This window comes from Oncorhynchus mykiss, chromosome 6 (assembly GCF_013265735.2).
Source record: "Oncorhynchus mykiss isolate Arlee chromosome 6, USDA_OmykA_1.1, whole genome shotgun sequence".
Classification (NCBI taxonomy): domain Eukaryota; kingdom Metazoa; phylum Chordata; class Actinopteri; order Salmoniformes; family Salmonidae; genus Oncorhynchus; species Oncorhynchus mykiss.
The window spans coordinates 36,123,274-36,143,032 of NC_048570.1; the positions used below are offsets into that span (position 1 = coordinate 36,123,274).

The 19,759-nt window shown below is 42.6% G+C and overlaps 2 protein-coding genes across 10 annotated transcripts in view; both read left to right on the forward strand.

Moving 5' to 3' along the window:
- The window catches only part of LOC110525856 (semaphorin-4C), a 55,202-nt gene extending 54,506 nt beyond the window's left edge, over window positions 1–696 (forward strand). Inside the window, exon 16 of the mRNA XM_036980006.1 lies at window positions 27–696. The gene's annotated coding sequence lies outside the window, so the exon portion shown is untranslated. The remainder of the gene's footprint in view (window positions 1–26) is intronic.
- A 3,075-nt stretch (window positions 697–3,771) lies between these two features.
- On the forward strand, window positions 3,772–17,045 carry LOC110525857 (cell division cycle-associated protein 2). Of its 9 annotated transcripts, none has more exons than XM_021606326.2 (14): window positions 3,772–4,028; window positions 4,606–4,792; window positions 5,022–5,152; window positions 5,892–6,057; window positions 6,342–6,541; window positions 6,785–7,003; window positions 7,240–7,357; window positions 11,813–12,129; window positions 12,405–12,456; window positions 12,555–12,626; window positions 12,812–12,954; window positions 13,222–13,299; window positions 13,740–13,902; window positions 15,593–17,045. In XM_021606326.2, the coding sequence occupies exons 2-14, from the start codon at window positions 4,618–4,620 to the stop codon at window positions 16,696–16,698; spliced, it is 2,940 nt and encodes a 979-aa protein (XP_021462001.2). In that variant the 5' UTR covers window positions 3,772–4,028; window positions 4,606–4,617; the 3' UTR covers window positions 16,699–17,045. The 9 variants fall into 9 exon arrangements, with proteins under 9 accessions (XP_021462001.2, XP_036835902.1, XP_036835903.1 ...); XM_036980007.1 differs by having other exon boundaries at window positions 3,815–4,028; window positions 4,535–4,792; XM_036980008.1 differs by having other exon boundaries at window positions 3,815–4,028; window positions 4,538–4,792.
- The last annotated feature ends 2,714 nt before the right edge of the window (window positions 17,046–19,759 follow it).

Below are 19,759 nucleotides of genomic sequence, written 5' to 3' on the forward strand. Positions count from 1 at the left end.
TACCCTTCCTGTGCTTTGTCTTCCAGGGGTGGCTGTGTGACACATCTGCAGGGACCAGAGAACAACACAAGACAAAGAAAGGAACGAGAGGGTGACGACGTTTCTTTCTTTCTGTCCCCAATGTAGACTAGAGACAGCTGAAGGGGATGTAGAATATTGCAACGATCCCTGAGTTGAAGAGGTACTTACTTACTTGGCCATCAGTGGTTAGTTCATCCTAGTGTTGCATGACCTTCTCTGCAAATGTACTGTACACATCTCCGATAACATGCTCATAATTGTAAAAGAAGTGTATCATGTTTCAAACTTTTGCCTACACTGATGTTCTCTAGAAAAAAAAAAGAATATATGGTTAGAGTTGTTAAGGACTTCTTCATGAATACATCTTCTAAACATGTTTTCTTTTGCCGTGCCTCTTCACCTTCGGATAAGCCAAAGTAGACTGCAGTTGCTTTTTTTTTCTCTCAACATTATTATTTAATATTATTTCATTATTCCACTTTGATATTTAAGTTTCAACAGTCCGTCCAACTTCACTTCAAAGAACTCTTGTGTCTAGAACTTTCCTGCATATTTTATTTAGAGCTTAATTTTTTTCAGAAGGCAAAATGTTCGCGGCTGGTCAACATCCTGTTTACATGTCAGTAGTAATCTACTGAAGCGTATCCCTGATTCCCTAGCTCATGAAAAGGTAAACAAATCACCAAAACCTTTGAACGTCATAGAACCAGCCAAGCACAGCAACCTCCTTAAAACCAAATGATAACTCGTAATTTGATGATCTAAGGTTTGATACTAAATCTTCAATATTTATAGATGCCTTTCATTTGAAAATATGTACGTTTTAATATGTTACCAAGCACTGGTTCTGACACTTAACCATGTATTATGCATCAACAGCTACAAGAGCTGTTAAGATTGGTATAGATATTTATCTGATTTGTCTACCAATGGACATTATGTCTGATAAGTCATGAAACTGTCTTAAAAGAAAGTTATCCATCAAACTCACAAAAGGGATGGTAGGCTAAGGGATGTTGGGGCGACAGGTAGCCTAGTGGTTAGAGCGTTGGACTAGTAACCGAAAGGTTGCAAGATCAAATCCCCGAGCCGACAAGGTAAAAATCTGTTGTTCTACCCCTAAACACTGTTCCTAGGCTGTCATTGAAAATAAGAATTTGTTCTTAACTGACTAGCCTAGTTAAATACAATGCTAAAGCTACCAAAACACATATTTATCTGTGTGTAACAATTCTGGATATAGATAGGCTAGTTATTACAAAAACAAACCTTCCACAGTCTTCTCAAGGCTTTTGATTCTGCTGTTATTATTATTGTTATATTATCATTATTATTCATTTCTTCCTTTATGGCTTTAAGTTGCAAAGGTTCCCCTGCCTGTTCGTTCACAATCTTTTGTTTGTTTTTTAAAGGATGTTAAGTAACTTATTTTGCTTGTACAAACATGTCGATATTTATTATCATTGTACATATGTCCTTATTTTTTATATGTGTATATATACATTAATAAAAGTAGAGATCTACCCAAATTGTGTACATGTGTGCTGGTGGTTCATGGTTCTAATCAAACCAAGAGTATGGGTGTAAGCATAAACATCTCTGTTATCCAACATTCAAGGGTACAACATTATACATGCTGCAAATGAAAATCGGAGTGTGCTTCAGCTCATTAGTGCGACAGCAGCCTGAGCATTCAGTGCATTAGAGGCAGCATGTGAAAAGGATGTAGTCGTATTCTCTCACTAATTGAAACAAGTAGCTATGGGAAGAGCTTTACCAGCTGTAAAATATAATTATCAGGAAACAAACATCACAAACATATTATGTAAGAACTCAAGTAAGATACCTCATGAAATACTCTTTATCGCACAGGGGAATTATAATGATGATATAAGGTCTTCATAAAGAAGGGGAGACTATTTGTAACATCTCAAAGGAGGATGACTGGCCCTGTCCTTTTGGAGTCCTTTAAAAAAAGAAGAAGATTATATTAGGCCTGATATTAGGCCCAAGCTTATTATTATAATATTTCACTTAGCCTCTGTCACAGACTTGAACCTCACCTTGAGCGAAGCCTGGGAGCCAAGGCTATATTCTATTAGGCCTGATTCTATTTTATTAGGCCCGACATATGGCCTATTAATCTATTGTATTAGGCCTATTCATTCTCCTGTTTCAAGGCCTGCATTACCATGTCTAGCGCTCATTCAGTCTCCTCTTCCCTGTTCACATTGTGCCTGCTGCTTGCCTGTATGCCTGGTGCTAGCGAGGCCACATGCTCTCAGTGTGCCAGACAGACGGACTCAACTGTGGGGAGGGAGGGAGGGGTGGGAGTGTGACGTCACGGTGTACACAGCTGGGTCACAGAGAACTGCTTTAATCCCCTCTTTATAGGTCACCAACCATGGCTATGTCATCTCATCATACTCACATGCACACACGGACACACGCACACGGACATGCTCACACGCACGCACCCCCACACACACACACACAGGCAACAGAGAGAGTGAAAGAGAGAGGGAGAAGGAGGAATAGGAAGAAGGTGGACCGTGGGTATACTGTATAGGGAGCGTCAGAGGGACAGAAAGTGATACTTTAATACTTTAAAGTACTACTAAGTAGTTTTTTGGGGGTATCTGTACTTTACTTTACTATTCATATTTTTGATTAATTATACTTCACTACGTTCCTTGTGAAAATACATTTTCCTTGACACCCAAAAAGACTTGTTACATTTTGAATGCTTAGCAGGACAGGAGAATAATCAAATTCACGTAGCAACCGAACATCCCTGGTCATCCCTACTGCTTCTGATCTGGCATCACTAAACACATGATTTGTTTGTAAAGGATATCTGAATGTTGGATAAGGAATTTGAAATTATTTATACTTTTACCTTCGGTACATAAGTATAGTTTGTCAATTACATTTAGTTTTGATACTGAAGTACATTTTAAACCAAATACTTTTAGACTTTTACTCAAGTGGATTTTTCTGGGTGACTTTTACTTTTACTTGAGTCATTTTCTATTAGGTATCTTTACTTTTACTCAAGTATGACAGTTTGGTACTTTTTCCACCATTGGGGACAGACAGTAATGAGAGGAAGGACACAGTAGGCCTACATTGTTTTGTCTGAAGAGATTTTCTTCAACACTGTATCAACATCCTTGGTCTTGCATTCAGACTAATACTACAAAGCTACACTTAGGGGAAAAAATGGTTCCATGGGGACAACCAAAGAACATTTTTAGGTTCTAGATAGCACCTTTTTTTTCTAAAGCTTAGGCACACTAACTCTCCCCTCCCTGTTTGGAGGTAAATAAAGATGCTTGTGAGGTGACTGCAACCTGTCTGTCTGACAGATTGGATGTTGGCAATTATCAGGTGAATTGTCAACGAGGGGGAAAAACTGTATTTGTATGAGTAGCAGCAGTAGAGACTGAGTAGGGGCCTACCAGAGTATCCCAAAGGCCGTTTGACGGACTACTACCAGAGGGTCCAATTCATCTTACCAAATGTATAGGCAATGTAAGACAAGGTTTTAACACAAAGAAGAGCTTTGATTTGTTTTTGGGAAGAAGTTTGGAAACTTGGAAATGGATGAGCTGTTCCTACACCAGTGCGCAAGGAAAAATATGATCTACAAAGATAATTTAAATGGAAAATAATGTTCTGCTCGCCTCTTCCTCTTTGCTAGCGTATGAACTAATTTTGGAGCACTAAAACGGATGTGATTCATTCGGCATTCTAGAGACACGTGACATATACGTTCACATTCATTGGCCAGTTCGTATGAAACTAGATCCTTTTGTAGACATACGAAATAGTGCCCAAATGTCCATAACTATCGATTTATATCCGTATTTTGACAAGTTTTAACGAAAATGTTTTTTGAATTTAGTTTTGAGTTTGTTTAACATACACGTAATGATTTCGTTGGACATTTTAACGTTAACCAACATTTGTTTAGGTCGTGGAAGGATCTTCGTGCCACAGCTACTGTGAGTGGTGCGAAATTTGAAAATTACACTAGTGTGGACTAGCTAGCAAGTATGTTAGCTAGCTGAAAAACGTTTGATTCTTGTAGTCATTTAGCTGGTATGTTTAGCTAAGTCTAGTTGGATTCATAAGGGTGGATATTGTAGCGTTTCTAAAAAAAAAAACATTATTTTTAAGGTAAGATGCTGTCGATTGAGTGTTAACTCTAGCTAGTGTTAGCTAACGACGTTAACTGGCCAACAAGCTAACGTTAGCCAGTTTGTAACGTAGCAAACAGTTAAATGTGAACTTGTAGCTAACTTCAGAGTTTGTTTTATAAAAGTTGTAAGTGGCTTTGTAAGATGTGTTTAATGTTTGTTTGATGCATAGTGTCAGTAACGTGCAAGCCACAAATGCCTGTCGCATAATAAACCACTTGTTTTAGTGTGTGATCATCAGTCGTTGCTTGTTTTGTCAGCCTTGCCTTCCTTGAATGCGTCATTGATCCAATTTGATCGACTGTTAACAGCAGTTGAGTGATCTCTAATTCAGGTGAAAGACCCCACTGAAGTCGCTTGGATTCCTTTCTGTTGTAACTAGGTAAGTTAGATCATGGCCAGTTCAGAGCTGAAAATGGACAACGTTGAGGGAACTGAAACCTTGAATGAACTGGAGGCCTCGTGTCCTCCTCTGAGCAACATCACAACACCTTTGGAATTATCCCAGCTCACACCCTCCCAACTGGATTTCTCCACTCAGAGCTTCACGCCGTCTTCTAACGCCAAAGGTAATTCAGACATTGAAGAAGTTAGCTGCTTATCATTCCAATGGGTCCACTGCTCTCTCTGACGTTACCCTGTATCTAATCAACTCGTTATTGTAAACGGAAACACACATTTTCCATGGCAATGTGACGTTATGTTATAGGGTCTACACAGTGCTTTGATGCAATAAAATCTTAGTTTTTCTGAACTAAGAATGTCCCAATAAATGGTGCATCTATTGTCTTTCTCCAGAAAAATCTCGCCTGGCTCAGCTGAAGGTTAAGCGGAGGTCTAATGTTGGGGTACGGGGCTCACCAGAGACCAACTCCCTTATCCGCTACATAGCCCAACAGAGGATGAAAACTCCCCCCACAACCACACAGGTGAGATGTTTGCTCATGCATGATCATACTCAAAGATTGTGCAATAAAAATACTGTAGGTAGTGCACTGCAGATACAGGTTGCTCTAGGACTGCTTGTGTTAATCTGAATTGGACCTAGCAATGCTCCTAGCCAGAGTCAATTCAATTTATGACATGGGCCTATAAGCTGTCTCTCTTGCTACAATGTCTCTGTAATTGTTTTTATTTTTTTAATTTTTTTTTATTAATTTATCCGTTATTTACCAGGTTAGTTGACTGAGAACACGTTCTCATTTGCAGCAACGACCTGGGGAATAGTTACAGGGGAGAGGAGGGGGATTAATGAGCCAATTGTAAACTGGGGATTATTAGGTGACCATGATGGTTTGAGGGCCAGATTGGGAATTTAGCCAGGACACCGGGGTTAACACCCCTACTCTTGCGATAAGTGCCATGGGATCTTTAATGACCTCAGAGAGTCAGCTCCAACCAACCCGTTTAACGTCCCATCCGAAAGACGGCACCCTACACAGGGCAGTGGGATATTTTTTAGACCAGAGGAAAGAGTGCCTCCTACTGGCCCTCCAACACCACTTCCAGCAGCATCTGGTCTCCCATCCAGGAACTGACCAGGACCAACCCTGCTTAGCTTCAGAAGCAAGCCAGCAGTGGTATGCAGGGTGGTATGCTGCTGGCAAACAGCTTGGTTTGAAACCAATAATTTGAAATGGTGTGTTTACCATGTCTTTCTCTTCATAGCCTACCCAAGCCAGATCCTTCTCTCCCAGATTCCCCTCTACTCTAAAGCAGAAGATGGCTATTTTCCAGAGCATAATGGCTGTGGAGGAGAATGAGAATGAACCGGTGCCACAACAGGACAATCACACCGGGGGATGCATCAAGACAAGAGATTTTCTGTCTGGTGGTTAGTCTGCTTCAGTGACTAATTTATTAATCAGTTATTATTACATGAACTGAAATTGGTGCTTTAAGTATACCATTTCAGTTTTCAACTAGTTAGAATTTAGTGTCTTCTATAAGGGTTTTCTATTCTGGACTGTGGTTGTTTATTGGTGTTGATATATTTGTTATACTACTTTGAGGGAATGGAGAAACGTCCAGATACTACAGATTGCCCTTTTTAGTGTCTTCTATAAGGGTTTTCTATTCTGGGCTGTGGTTGTTTATGGGTGATGTCTTAACTCTCAGATGGGTGGAGCTGTGATGATGGCAGTGGTGGGAAGGAGAACAAGACCCCAGTGAGCCAGCCTCCCTTTCTAACTCCACCACCCAGTAAGAGGCGCTGCACAGCAGTCTCCCAGGGGAACTGTGTGGAGGAAATTGGCGAGGCCAACACTCCTGCCCTCAAACGCACCGGCACCATACTGAAGCAGCAACAAAACAATGAGGTAACCTCACCACACACTCACCAAGCACTTCTCTGTCTGTTGAATGACAAAGATAACTTGGCCAACCATTCAGCATCTGTTGGTGTGTTGATGTTTTTTGCGACTTTGGCTTGTACATGTTGATCAACTGGTAAGAAATATTGAAAAGTGCTTATTTAAACTAAATGTATTTTACTATTAACTATTCTACTGTGGCCACAATATTCTGACGTCCACTAAACCCACCATGACCCCCTACCCCAGGCTGCTGTTGTCCAGAACAAGGACCATCATCCAGCTCTCACTGTAACACCCGGCGTACAGCCCCAGAATGACACTGAGCTCTCTGGTGAGCTAGAACGCGCTAGTGTGTCCCTGCCACCAGCCCTGCATACTGATACTGTGTCCCAGGTCACACGGGGGGAGCCCCAGTCCTCTCCTCTAAAGCAGATTTGTACTCCCACCAAGGAGGAGCAGGACCAAGTAAGAGGCCACCAGGCTTTATCTACACACACACCAAATATGTGTCCCAACTGGCACCTTATTCCCTATATCCCTTATTCCCTATATAGTGTCGTTTGGGACACAACCCAACACCCCAGCCTCCTATTTTCTGTCTGTGAAGTCCTCACAGCTCTACAGAGCACACAACTGCTATTCTCACCCCATGTTCCTGCCTGGCTCTCAAAAATTCTGTTTGGTTCCCTCTCACTCAACAGGAATGCTCCTTTGAAGTCCACAGCTCCAACCAACCTCTGGTTGTGCATTCAGGACCAGACAGGACAACTCTGTCCCCTCTGTTTGCCATTCCATCTCTTCTGGAGATGAACCCCACAGGTAAATACACTATATGCTGCTCCCCTGTCTGGTGCTTTGAAGCCCAGTGCAAGCTTAGCATAGTACAGATAGGCCTGGCATGGCAATTATATAATTGTGTAACCTAGTGATGGGGGGGGGGCTTGAAACATTTGCATTTCGGTATATTATTTTTGACGATATATCGTTTTGGCTATCGCTGTGTATGTATATATTTATTTGCCCTAGTTGGCTGTACCTGCACCAAAACTCCAGACAAAACTCCAAAACTTCCTTCATAGCTTGTTCTCCATCTTTTTAAATAAAGAGCTAATTCGTTTTTCAGCACTTTCATTTCCATGACGGATCTAAACTAGTTTTCTCATGTTCTCTTGTCCCTCTGCAGCAGACATATGGTAAGCAATGTGTTTGGAATATGGAATCGCAGTAAAATCACAATACTTTGGAATTGTGATATTCGCAATTCATATCTTAACGGCAACTTTGTATCATGGTGATAATATATTGTCAGGTCCCTAGCAATTCCCAACCTTAGCGTAACTGACGATTTATGGATGAATACAGTCATGATAATAACATAACTGTTTATACAGTACCAGTCAAAAGTTTGGACATTTATTCATTCAAGGGTTTTTCTTTATCTTTACTATTTTCTACATTGTATAAGAATAAGACAAACTATGAAATAACACATGGAATCATGTAGTAACCCAAAAATTTTCAACAAATCGAAATATATTTTATATTTGAGTTTCTTCAAAGTAGCCACCCTTTGCCTTGATGACAGCTTTGCACACTTGGCATTCTCTCAACCAGCTTCATGAGGTAATCACCTGGAATGCATTTAAATTAACAGGTGTGTCTTAGTTAATTTGTGGAATTTCTTTGCTTATTAATGTGTTTGAGCCAATCAGTTGTGTTGTGACAAGGTAGTGGTGGTGTGTTGTGACAAGGTAGGGGTGATAGCCCTATTTGGTAAAATGCCAAGTCCATATTATGCAAGAACAACTCAAATAAAAATTTCCATGTGTTATTTCATAGTTTTGATGTCTTCACTATTCTACAATATAGTAAAAATAAAGACACTCTTGAATAAGTAGGTGTGTCCAATTTTTTTTTACATTTATTTAACCTTTTTATTTAACTAGGCAAGTCAACTAAGAACAAATTCTTATTTACAAATGACGGCCGAACCCGGACGACGCTGGGCCAATTGTGCGCCGCCCTATGGGACTCCCAATCACGGCCGGTTGTGATACAGACTGGTGCTGTGTATATACATACATGCATGCATAAACGCAACATGTAAAGTGTTGGATTCATGAGCTGAGATAAAAGATCCCAGAAATATTGTGCACAAATTTGTTTACATTCATCTTAATGAGCACTTCTCTTTCACCAAGATAATTCTTACAGGTGTGACAAATCAAGAAGCTGATTAAACAGCATGATCATTACACAGTCACCTTGTGCTGGGGACAAAAAAAAGGCCACTCTAAAATGTGCAGTTTTGTCACACAACACAATGCCACAGATGTCCCAAGTTTTCAAGGAGTCGACTGCAGGAATGTCCATCAGAGCTGTTGCCAGAGAATTAGTTAATTTTTCCACCATAAGCTGCCTCAGCTGTTGTTTTTAGAGAATTTTGCGGTACGTTCAACCAGCCTCACGACCACATGTAACCATGCCAGCCCAGGACCTCCACATCTGGCTTCTTCACATGCGTGATCATCTGAGACCAGTCACCCGGACAGCTGATGAAACTGGGTTTGCACAACCAAATAAACCTTCTCAGGGAAGCTCATCTACGTTCTCGCCGTCCTGACTGCAGTTTGGCGTCGTAACCGACATCATCAGTGGGCAAATGCTCTCCTTCGTTGGCCGCTAGCACGATGGCGATGTGTGCTCTTCAGGGATGAATCTCGGTTTCAATTTTACCAGGCAGATGGCAGACCGTGTCGTGTGGGTGTGTGGTTTGCTGATGTCAACATTCTGAACAGTGCCCCGCGGTGGGGTTATGGTATGGGCATACATAAGCTACGGACAATGAACACGATTGTATTTTATCAATGGCAATTTGAATGCATAGAGATACCGTGATGAGATCCGCAGCTTCCACTACATGTCACCCATTGAACATGTTTGGGATACTCTGGATTGACGTGTACGACAACGTGTTCCTGATCTCGCCAATATCCAGCAACTTCGCATAGCCATTGACGAGTGGGACAACATTCCACAGGCCACAATCAACAGCCTCATCAACTCAATGTGAAGGAGATATCACGCTGCATGAGGCAAATGGTGATTTCACCAGATACTGACTGGTTTTCTGATCCACACCCCTACTTTTTTTTAGGCATATCTGTGACCAATCGATGCATATCAGTATTCCCAGTCATATGAAATCCATAGATTAGGGCCTAATGAATTTGTTTAAATTGACTGATTTCCTTTATATGAACTGAAATTATTGCATTTATTTTTGTTTCGTCTATAGACCGTGCCTTCAAAGTATTCACACCCCTTGACTTTCATTGGCCTACACACAATACTCCATAATGTCAAAGTGGAATTATGTTTTCCAAAATTTGTATAAATTAATTACAAATGAGAAGCTGAAATGTCTTGAGTCAATAAGTACTCAACCCCTTTTTGTTATGGGAAGCCTAAATAAATTCAGGAACAACTCCCCATAATAAGTTGCATGGACTCTGTCTGCAATAATAGTGTTTTGAATGACTGCCCCACCCACAATTATCTGTACGGTCTCTCGGTTGAGTAGTGAATTTCAAACACAGATTCAACCACACAGATCAGGGAGGTTTTCCAAAGCCTTGCAAAGAAGGGCGCCTATTGGTAGATGGGTAAAAATAAATAAAGCAGCAGACATTAAATGTGCCTTTGAGCATGGTGAAGTTATTACACTTTGGATGGTGTATCAATACTCCCAGTCACTACAAAGATACAGGCGTCCTTCCTAACTCAGTTGCCAGAGAGGAAGGAAACCGCTCAGGGATTTCACCATGAGACCAATGGTGACTTTTAAAACAGTCGCACAATTTAATGGCTGTGATAGGGAAAAACTGAGGATGGCTCAACAACATTGTAATTACTCCACAATACTAACATAATTGACAGAGTGAAAAGGAAGCCTGTACAGAATACAAATATTCCAAAACACGCATCCTGTTTGCAACAAGGCACTAAAGTAAAACTGCAACAAAAAAAATGGCAAAGGAATGACCTTTTTGTCATGATTACAACGTGTTATGTTCGGGGCAAATCCAATACAACAGATTACTGAGTACACTGCAGTTTCTCACCTAGAAGACAGTGAATGTTCCTGAGTGGCAAAGTATGTTTCTACTGTAATGTGCTTGGAAATCTTACCCTTAAGACTTGAAAATGTTTTTTGAGAAATTATGAACAACTAATGTGCCTGAATATATAATATGTAAAAATGTATAATCCACGTGTGCAAAACTCTTAAACTTACCCAGAACGCTGTAATCACTGCCAAATGTGATTCTAACCTGTATTGACTCTGGGGTGTGTATATGTATGTAAATGAGAATTTTCTGTATTTCATTTTCAATGAATAAATCACTATCATTATGGGGTATTTGTGTGTAGATGGGTGAGAATTATTAATTCGAATCCATCTTGAAATCTGTCCAACAGCGTGTAATAAGTCTCTAGGGGTATAAATACTTTCTGAAGGCACTGTCAACTGTTTTGGGGCAGTGACTCTAAGTGACTGCTTATGCCTGGAGCTGGCCCTGCTTGAGCGTGTTTCCACCCCGGGCAAACAGGATTCTTTCATTTTCATTGTAAAACCATATGCCATGGACTAGAGTATGGTTGGTGGTTCAAAACCAAAGTGGTAGGCTTTTAGCAAACACTAAGAAGCATTCCACATTTCTTCCCAAATAGGAAGCATTGTCCTATTTGGCTCAGTTGGTAGAACATGGAGCTTGTAATGCCAGGATAGTGGCTTTAATTCCCGGGACCATCCATACATGAAATATATGCACTCAGTTTCTTTGGATAAAAGCGTCTGCTAAATGGCATATTATAAGACTTGGACCTACACAAGCAGAGCAGAAAGTAGTTAGCTTTTAGCAAACACCAAGACCCAAAGCTAGCAACGTCTAGGGGGATGAGTACTCTCTCCACAGACACCTAAGTTGGAGCCGAATCCACTAGTCTTTGTGTGCTTGGAAATTGTTTGACAAATTCTCCTTCAGTCAAGCTGAATTGAGGAAGTGAATCCGAGCACAGGTGTTAAAGCCAGGAAGGTGGCGCTTCCGAGGGTGGGCTCTGCATTTCATTGGCGTGTTTTTAGTTCAGGTGAATGTCATACCGAACGACCGACTAAAATGGAACCACATTTTTCTGTAAGAGAAGCAGTTGTTTGAATAGAGCTGTTTTGAGTAGGGTCAAGTGATGATAAATATTTATTTTCCCTTTTAGATGAAGCTGATTCCTCTGGTGGTAACGTTACCTCAACTGTGAAGAGGAAGAAGCAGGTGCGTTTCGGGATCCTGCTGCCCCCCGAGCTCTTTGACAAGAAGCTGCCCCCCAGCACCCCTCTACGGAAGGGGGGCACCCCGGGCAGGGCCCCAACATCTGCCGGGGTGTCCCAGCTGAGGTCACTGCTGAAGACCCCCCAGAGGACCCCTTTAAACCTGGCCCAGCCAGACTTCAGCAGCCCCTCTCTGACTGGAGCATCCCCACCCCTCACTAGTGGGCCCTGCTGTGGGGAACAGAGCGCTGACACTCGGGGAAAGGTACAAGTCACTCACTAACACAGTGATTGACCTGTTGCAAAAATTATGAAGTAAGGGTTGTATTCATTAGGCACCAAACAGAAGAAAATGTAATGAAACAGGAAGGGACTACCTGATCGTCCAATAAGGAACTCTTGTTTTACGTTGCCAAAACATTTAGCTACGGTGTTCCTCATGAGAATGGACAATCATTGAATTGTCATTCTTGGTAATTCAGCATGTGGGTTAGTTGTTTTTCACCATGGAACTAATGCAGTAGTTCTCTATGTCCTCAGATTGCTTTCCCTTCAATGGAAGATGATGTTGACAGTTCCTTGGACAATGCAGGTTGGTTGTTGAACAGTGATCATGGCTGAGAGGATGCTATATTTCCAGTCAAGCTCTGTGTAAAATGTAACATTGTTACTTGCTGTACAAATTTACAGCGCTGGAGACTCAACCTCTGGATTTGAACTCCGCTTTCCAAAAGGAGGACTCCATTTGTCAGGCACTGCCAGGTGAGAGAGTGTCACTTCAGTTGACTCCCACTTCAGACGGATTATATTTCATCCACCCCCACCGCCCACACCCTCTCTTCACACCCTTTCTCTCTCCTTAAGTAACAGCACATCTCCTCATCAGCCTCAAGTCATTGATTTTACAGTGGTGCCAAATGAGTCTGAAACTGAGGTGTTTGCTGTAGATGCTGCCCCAGTGCCTGACCCCGCCCCAGTGCCTGACCCCGCCCCAGTGCCTAACCCCGCCCCAGTGCCTGATCCTGCCCTGGACCGTGAACCAGAATCAGACGCCCCTGCCACAGCCCGCTCTCGCAGCAGAAAGAGAAAGGTCAGTTAACACACCACTCATTCACAGAACAGGATATCCTCATTTCCTCCACTTACACACCAATGAGAAGATTATCTCTGGACTAATGTTACCATAGTTTTAATATTATATTAATCTGATGATTTAGGGTTAATCTCAATGGAAGATCTTGCGAGTATAACGAAATAGATCCTATCCTAATGCAACCTGTCTCTCACTACCTATTTCTCCCTCTCTACCTCTATTTTTCTCTCTCTCCATATCCCTCACTTTTCTCTGCTCTTTCAGCAACCAGAGGAAGAAAGTAAGCCTGTGAAGAAGAGGTCGACGCGTACGGCTGCCAAGTCTGCCTGTGGGAGGATGAAGGTCAGTCTGGGCTCTGCTCATCACTTTACTTTCTCTAGCGACTTATGATATTACACGCTGAGGCTGTGGATAGTAGTGAGCTAAGCCTCGGGGAGGTATTACATACACCAAGCTACTTGCCTCGTTCTAACTTCCTTTTATTTAGCCACAGTCAATCTGCCTTCCTCGCGCTCAAGGGATTTAGGTGATTCAAATTGAGCAAGAACCAAACTATATTTAGAAGGTGGTGTTTTGAGTACTTGTGGGATTTACTTTAGTTCTGAACATGAAAGGAATGAGCGCTTTCAAGGGACCAAAGAAGGAAGTCTACTGTGATTGATGTAATTACTGTATCCCTCAGAGGTGACAGAAACAATATCAAAACATAAATCAGGAGAGGTGCATGGTTGTAAGGCTGGGGCAAGCCAGCTTGGGTATTCAGCTTGTTTGTGTTTCTCCAGAACTTAGCAAAGCGTGGCTTTGGGAAGAAGGAGGTAAATCACTCTCTGTACGGGAAGAGAGCCTATGCATCCAAGAACCCCAACCTCAGCCCAATCACGGAGAACCTGTCCTCCCCCAGCTGCTCCCCCACCCCTCAACACCCCCACACCTCCAGACACACAGGTAAGCACGCCGCTGTTAGGCTGTGTTTTGATTGTCCAGGAAGAAACATTCATTCCTTGAACTAATTAAATATGATTGGATTGGTGAGAGCAAGGCTTCCACTCTGCTGATTTCACTGTATACCTACTAGAGGTCGACCGATTATGATTTTAATGCCAATAGCGATTTATTGGAGGACCCCAAAAAAAAGCCGATACCGATTAATCGTCTGATTTTTATTTATATATGTATCTATATTTTTTGTAATAATGACAATTACAACATTATTGATTTATAAAAATCTATTTAGTCTCAAATAATGAAACATGTTCAATTTGGTTTAAATAATGTGAAAACAGTGTTGGAGAAGAAAGTAAAAGTGCAATATGTGCCAAGTAAAAAAGCTAACGTTTCAGTTCCTTGTTCAGAACATGAGAACATATGAAAGCTGGTGGTTCCTTTTAACATGAGTTTTCAATATTCCCAGGTAAGAAGTTTTAGGTTGAGGTTATTATAGGACTTTCTTTCTATACCATTTGTATTTCATATACCTTTGACTATTGGATGTTCTTGTAGGCACTAGTATTGCCAGCCTAATCTCGGGAGTTGATAGGCTTGAAGTCATAAACAGCGCAGTGCTTGAAGCATTGCGAACGAGCCAGGCGACCCAAACTGCGCTGAACGCAAGAGAAGTGACACAATTTCCCTATTTAATATTGCCTGCTAAAATGAATTTATTTTAACTAAATATGCAGGTTTAAAAATATATACTTGTGTATTGATTTTAAGAAAGGCATTGATATGGTTAGGTTAGATACGTTGGTGCAACGACAGCGCTTTTTTTCGCGAATGCTCTTGTTAAATCACCCGTTTGGTGAAGTAGGCTGTGATTCGATGATAAATTAACATGCATCGCATTGATTATATGCAACGCTGGGCACGCTAGATAAACTAGTAATATCATCAACCATGTGTAGTTAACTAGTGATTATGTTAAGATTGTTTTTTGTAAGATAAGTTTAATGCTAGCTAGCAACTTGGCTCCTTTCTGCACTCACGTAACAGGTGGTCAGCCTGCCACGCAGTGTCCTCGTCGAGTGCAATATAATCGGCGTCCAAAAATGCCGATTTACCGATTGTTATGAGAACTTGAAATCGGCCCCAATTAATCAGTCGACCTCTAATACCTCACTCACTCATGAAGACACTGAAGATACACCGCTCAAGGCACTCCACTCTCACTGACTGACACTTGATACAGTACTAAGTACAGTCAATAATAGAATGCTGCTACTGTGTATTGTGTAAACATTCTCACATAGGCCATTCAGTCTGACTTGGAGCATGTCCAAGTACAGCCATTCAACTGTCTGTTATAGTAGTATCTGTAGTCTAGACAGTGCTATAAACTGGGTGGTTCAAGTCCTAAATGCTGATTGACTGAAAGCTGTGGTATATCACACCGTGTACCATGGCTATGACAAAACATTTATTTGTACTGCTCTAATTACGTTGGTAACCAGTTTATAATGGCAATAAGGCCCCTCGGGGGTTTGTGATATATGGCCAATATACCATGGCTAAGGGCTGTATCCAGGCACTCCACTTTGCGTCGTGCCGAAGAACAGCTCTTAGCTGTGGTATATTGGCCCTATACCACACCCCTGGGCCTTATTGCTTATGTCATCCATGCTGTGTCCTCCCTCTACAGCCAAAGGAGACTCCAGCCTATTGGAAGATGTCATTAACAGCGACCCAATCACTGGAGTGGTCATGGCTGCAGCCCTGTGGCAAAGCCGCCTGTGCCCCGCGGCCGGTGGGGTCTCACCAGAAGACACCATCCCAACTGCAGAACCATCTGTTGGGCCTTCAGAAGCACCTGTAGGCTTTACCACAGGCTGCTTTGGGACTGGGAGGGCAGCACGGGCCGGGAGACGGTGGTCAGGTCCAACAAATACCTTCAGAACCAAAGAGCAGAAAGAACCAAGTGTTAATAGAGGAGGTAGAGGGAAAGGCAGGAAGGTGAGTGTTCCTGTTGATGACTGTCTCAGTGAAGAGCAGGTAGAGAACACTGATCAAGACCCAACAGAAACAAGCCAGGCAGAGGTTTCAGAGTCCAGTCCAGCCAAGCACACTGTACCTGGTGACCGAGAGAGTGAACCTAATGCTCAGTGTACCTCAGACCCTGTAGATACAGATCAATGCACTTGCACACTACCAGATGCAGGTAGGAGTGGGGAAAGTCCAGTTAGGGCAGACACTACATGCTGCCCTCCTACACATGAGGTTAGCGCCACAGTGGCTTCATTAGAGCAGGAGGCAGTGAGCCATGTAGAACAGAGACCAAACAAAGGCAAGCAGAGAGGAGAAGCCCGGGGCCCAGGCCGCTCCAGGGGTAGAAGGAGCTCTATATACGCCAGCTCAGTCGTCGAGGAGAGGGAGGAGGCGCAGGCACCTCAGTCAAACGGTCCAGAGGCAGTGGAGGAGAGCGGGCAAGATGTGGAGAATGACATCCACAGGTCAGAGATGGAGCAGGGTAGCATTACAGAACAGGCCTCCTTCCGAGACTCCCTCCTTCCCCCCTGGGCACAGGAAGAGTTCAGTATCGACGATGTGCTGCGGCCTCTTCCCAGCAGGGGGCGTCGGTCGGTCCGCCGCAGCCTGAGGAACCAGAGCCAGAGCAGCACCCTTGAGGCCAGAGGCTCCGGCCTGGCCTGGCTGCCCCAAACCTCCCCAGACTCCATCAGGGCTATCCGCAGGAAGACCAGGGGCCGCCGCAGCTCAATCCAGGCTCTACTGCCCCCTCCCCTGGAGTAAGTGGACCGTGTTGACCGTTGGGCTGCTCACGCTGCCCCTAGCCTTTCGGCGTCTGAAATGGCACCCTATTCACTATGTAGTGCATATTATATTGAATAGGGTAGCATTTGATACACACCTGCCTTTTTGATACTTTTAGAGAAGCTAAATGGATGTGGTTCTGAGCTAATTGTTTGTTGGGAGTTTTATAAACCTTTTTGTTTTTTAGTGGTTAACAAGTTGTGTAAATAGAATAAGGTCTTCCGTTAATGTGATTGCGCTGTCTGGCAGTTATTTAGTCATTTTGTAAATGTTTACCTCCTGTATCCATTAAATAAAATGGGTATCCAAACCATTCATCGTCTGAACATTGTACAGGCCTCTCTTGAAATACACATGCCTAAAGTTGAAAACATACAGTATATCATAGGAATTTGTTGGCAACTTAATTGGGGAGGACAGGCTCATGGTAATGGCTGGAGGTAATTGGTGGAATGGTATCAAACGTGGTTTTCATGAGTTTGATGCCATTCCATTTGCGCCGTTACAGACATTTATGAGCTGCCCCCCCCTCAGCAGCCTCCTGTGACGACTATATGTTCTAGTAAAAACAATGGTTATTTCGTACAATAGATCAGACTGTAGCGATCTGTAGCTGGTTTCATGAGCCAAGCTTGTCAATACACAGAGAGGAGCACAGTTATCTACTGGTAATTGGAGTGCATCTATGTCACCATTGTAGTAAGTCATACTGTTCTACATTTCCCCTTCGAGCAGGATGTCTCCTTGGCTCTTTTGACCATTACAGTCTGAGCTGAACCAGGCTTCCTCCCTATTTTATAGACATTAAGTGGATGTTTTAGCTAATGGAAAGGAATATAACGTGCTCTGCATATGGATACACGCTCTGGTAAATGCAGAAATAAATCAAATAGCAGGGGACTAATGTATGCAATAAAAACAATCAGCAAGGATCATGTACTTTGATATGCCATTTCATTCTGGGTGCTGGTAGTTGACCAGTAGAGGTCACTGTCCCCTCTGAACTAAGGCCCAAACACCGTACAGCGGCACAAAATGACACAACAACGACTTCGACCAATATAGATTTCGGCCAAAGGTTTGATAATATATCTTTTCACAATATGGTAAGAGAATACAAGTTAGTGGGTTGGAACTGACTATACCTAACGCATCCAAGGACAGGACAGTATAAACTAAGGGTAAAGCAGTGATTTGTCTTATTTCAAGATCCCTCGTTTTTCTCTGTAGAAGATGGATGGTTGAGCTGATAAGCATACTGGCCAGGTGGGGACATGTAGGACAACACGCATATCAAACAATTTATCAGGCCTAATCAACCACTTGATATTCAATCCCCTCATTGGCTATTGTGCCCTTGTACTATTATGTGGAGTCTTTGTTCTTTTAAAGACTTCAAGAAATACTACAACATGCATTCTGTTCAGTTTTCTTGTAAGTTTGTCTTTCTTACGTGAACTCGTTAATAGAATCTGATTCATTTACCAATTTGTCTTTGTTCCGTCCTTGTAGTTGGACTAATATATATGCCTTCATTCCTCCTCGCTGTCTATAAAGGTGATTTGTGTTGTAATTGCAGTGTTTGTCTGAACGTGCCGCCTCCTACTACTTAATGGGTTCATTGGGCCAGTGTGTCGGGGTGTGAAGCCCCTGTCCATGAGCCTGGCAGACAGGCATAGAGAAGACGGCTTAACACAAGAACAATGGAGTCCTTTGACCAAAACGACGCCCCCAAGACGTGGCCTCCTGTCACCGTGGCAACCCCCCCCCCCCCCCCATGGGATAGCGAACGGGCTGACAGCTGGAGAGGGAGAGTTACAAAAATGTAGTCTTGAACCTCTCTCGATCATCACTCTGTGCAGGAGGTCTATATGTTACACTGCACTTTCCAGCTGTTGCAATGAAAATGCATGTGGCTCCACTTTATGACCTATCTCCAGTTTTGATATACTGTGTAGGCCTGACTGCCCTACCTATAAATAAAGTGTGTGTGACGCCAAGTGATGAATCACGCAAATGTTACTTCCTGTTCATGGAATAATGACATTTATTTACCGATACTTTGAGTGATTTACAAGATCTTACAGTAAATCAGTTTTTACACATTCTGCAAAAAGCTACTCCAACAAAAGACAACCGTTCCTTAATAACAAGGTCACACTTGATTTATATAACGTTACATACATTATACACATCCCTACTCTTCGAAAGTCAATGGGGATGGGGATGACAGTTTTGTTCCGACATGCTCCTCAGGACCTTAGTGTTGTGGGATGAGGATCTGAGCTCTCTATTATTCATGCTCTGTGGTGTCACTCTCCCTCTGCTCTGCATGGGTTTCCTATAGAGCTAAGGACAGCAGGAGGATGAGAGCAACAAAGAGTGGAATGGACTACTGCAGCACCAAGGGCTCCTAGGGCCCCAGCCTCGTGTTTTTCTCCTGGTCTGTCCAGCTGCTATGTCTGTAGCGGTGTTAGCTGGTTGCTACCTCTTTTCCTTTGACAGGTGACTTGTCCCAGGGCTCTAATATGAGTAGATAAATACAAGTCTAATTTGAATAGAAGGTTAAGTGGGATAGAGCTGTTCTGGTCACTTGATTGACAAGTGACTTGAGGTATGATAATTAGGTATGATAATTTTTCACAATTCCTGACATTTAAAACCGAGTAAATATTCCCTGTTTTAGGTCAGTTAGGATCACCACTTTATTTTAAGAATGTGAAATGTCAGAATAATAGTAGAGAGAATGATTTGAGCTTTTATTTCTTTCATCACATTCTCAGTGGGTCAGAAGTTTACATGCACTCAATTAGTATTTGGTAGCATTGCTTTAAATTGTTTAATTTGGGTCAAATGTTTCAGGTAGCTTTCCACAAGCTTCCCACAATAAGTTGGGTAAATTATGGCCCATTCCTCCTGACAGAGCTGGTGTAACTGAGTCAGGTTTGTAGGCCTCCTTGCTCGCACACGCTTTCTCAGTTCTGCCCACACATTTTCAAAAGGATTGAGGTCAGGGCTTTGTGATGGCCACTCCAATACC

Bases quoted from the DNA above. Each gene is read 5' to 3' on its own strand.
- LOC110525857 (XM_021606326.2), top strand. From the start codon at position 4,618: ATGGCCAGTTCAGAGCTGAAAATGGACAACGTTGAGGGAACTGAAACC. The intron at 6,542-6,784 runs GTAACCTCACCA...CCCCTACCCCAG, and splicing joins AGCAGCAACAAAACAATGAG to GCTGCTGTTGTCCAGAACAA. The intron at 12,457-12,554 runs GTTGGTTGTTGA...ACAAATTTACAG, and splicing joins CAGTTCCTTGGACAATGCAG to CGCTGGAGACTCAACCTCTG.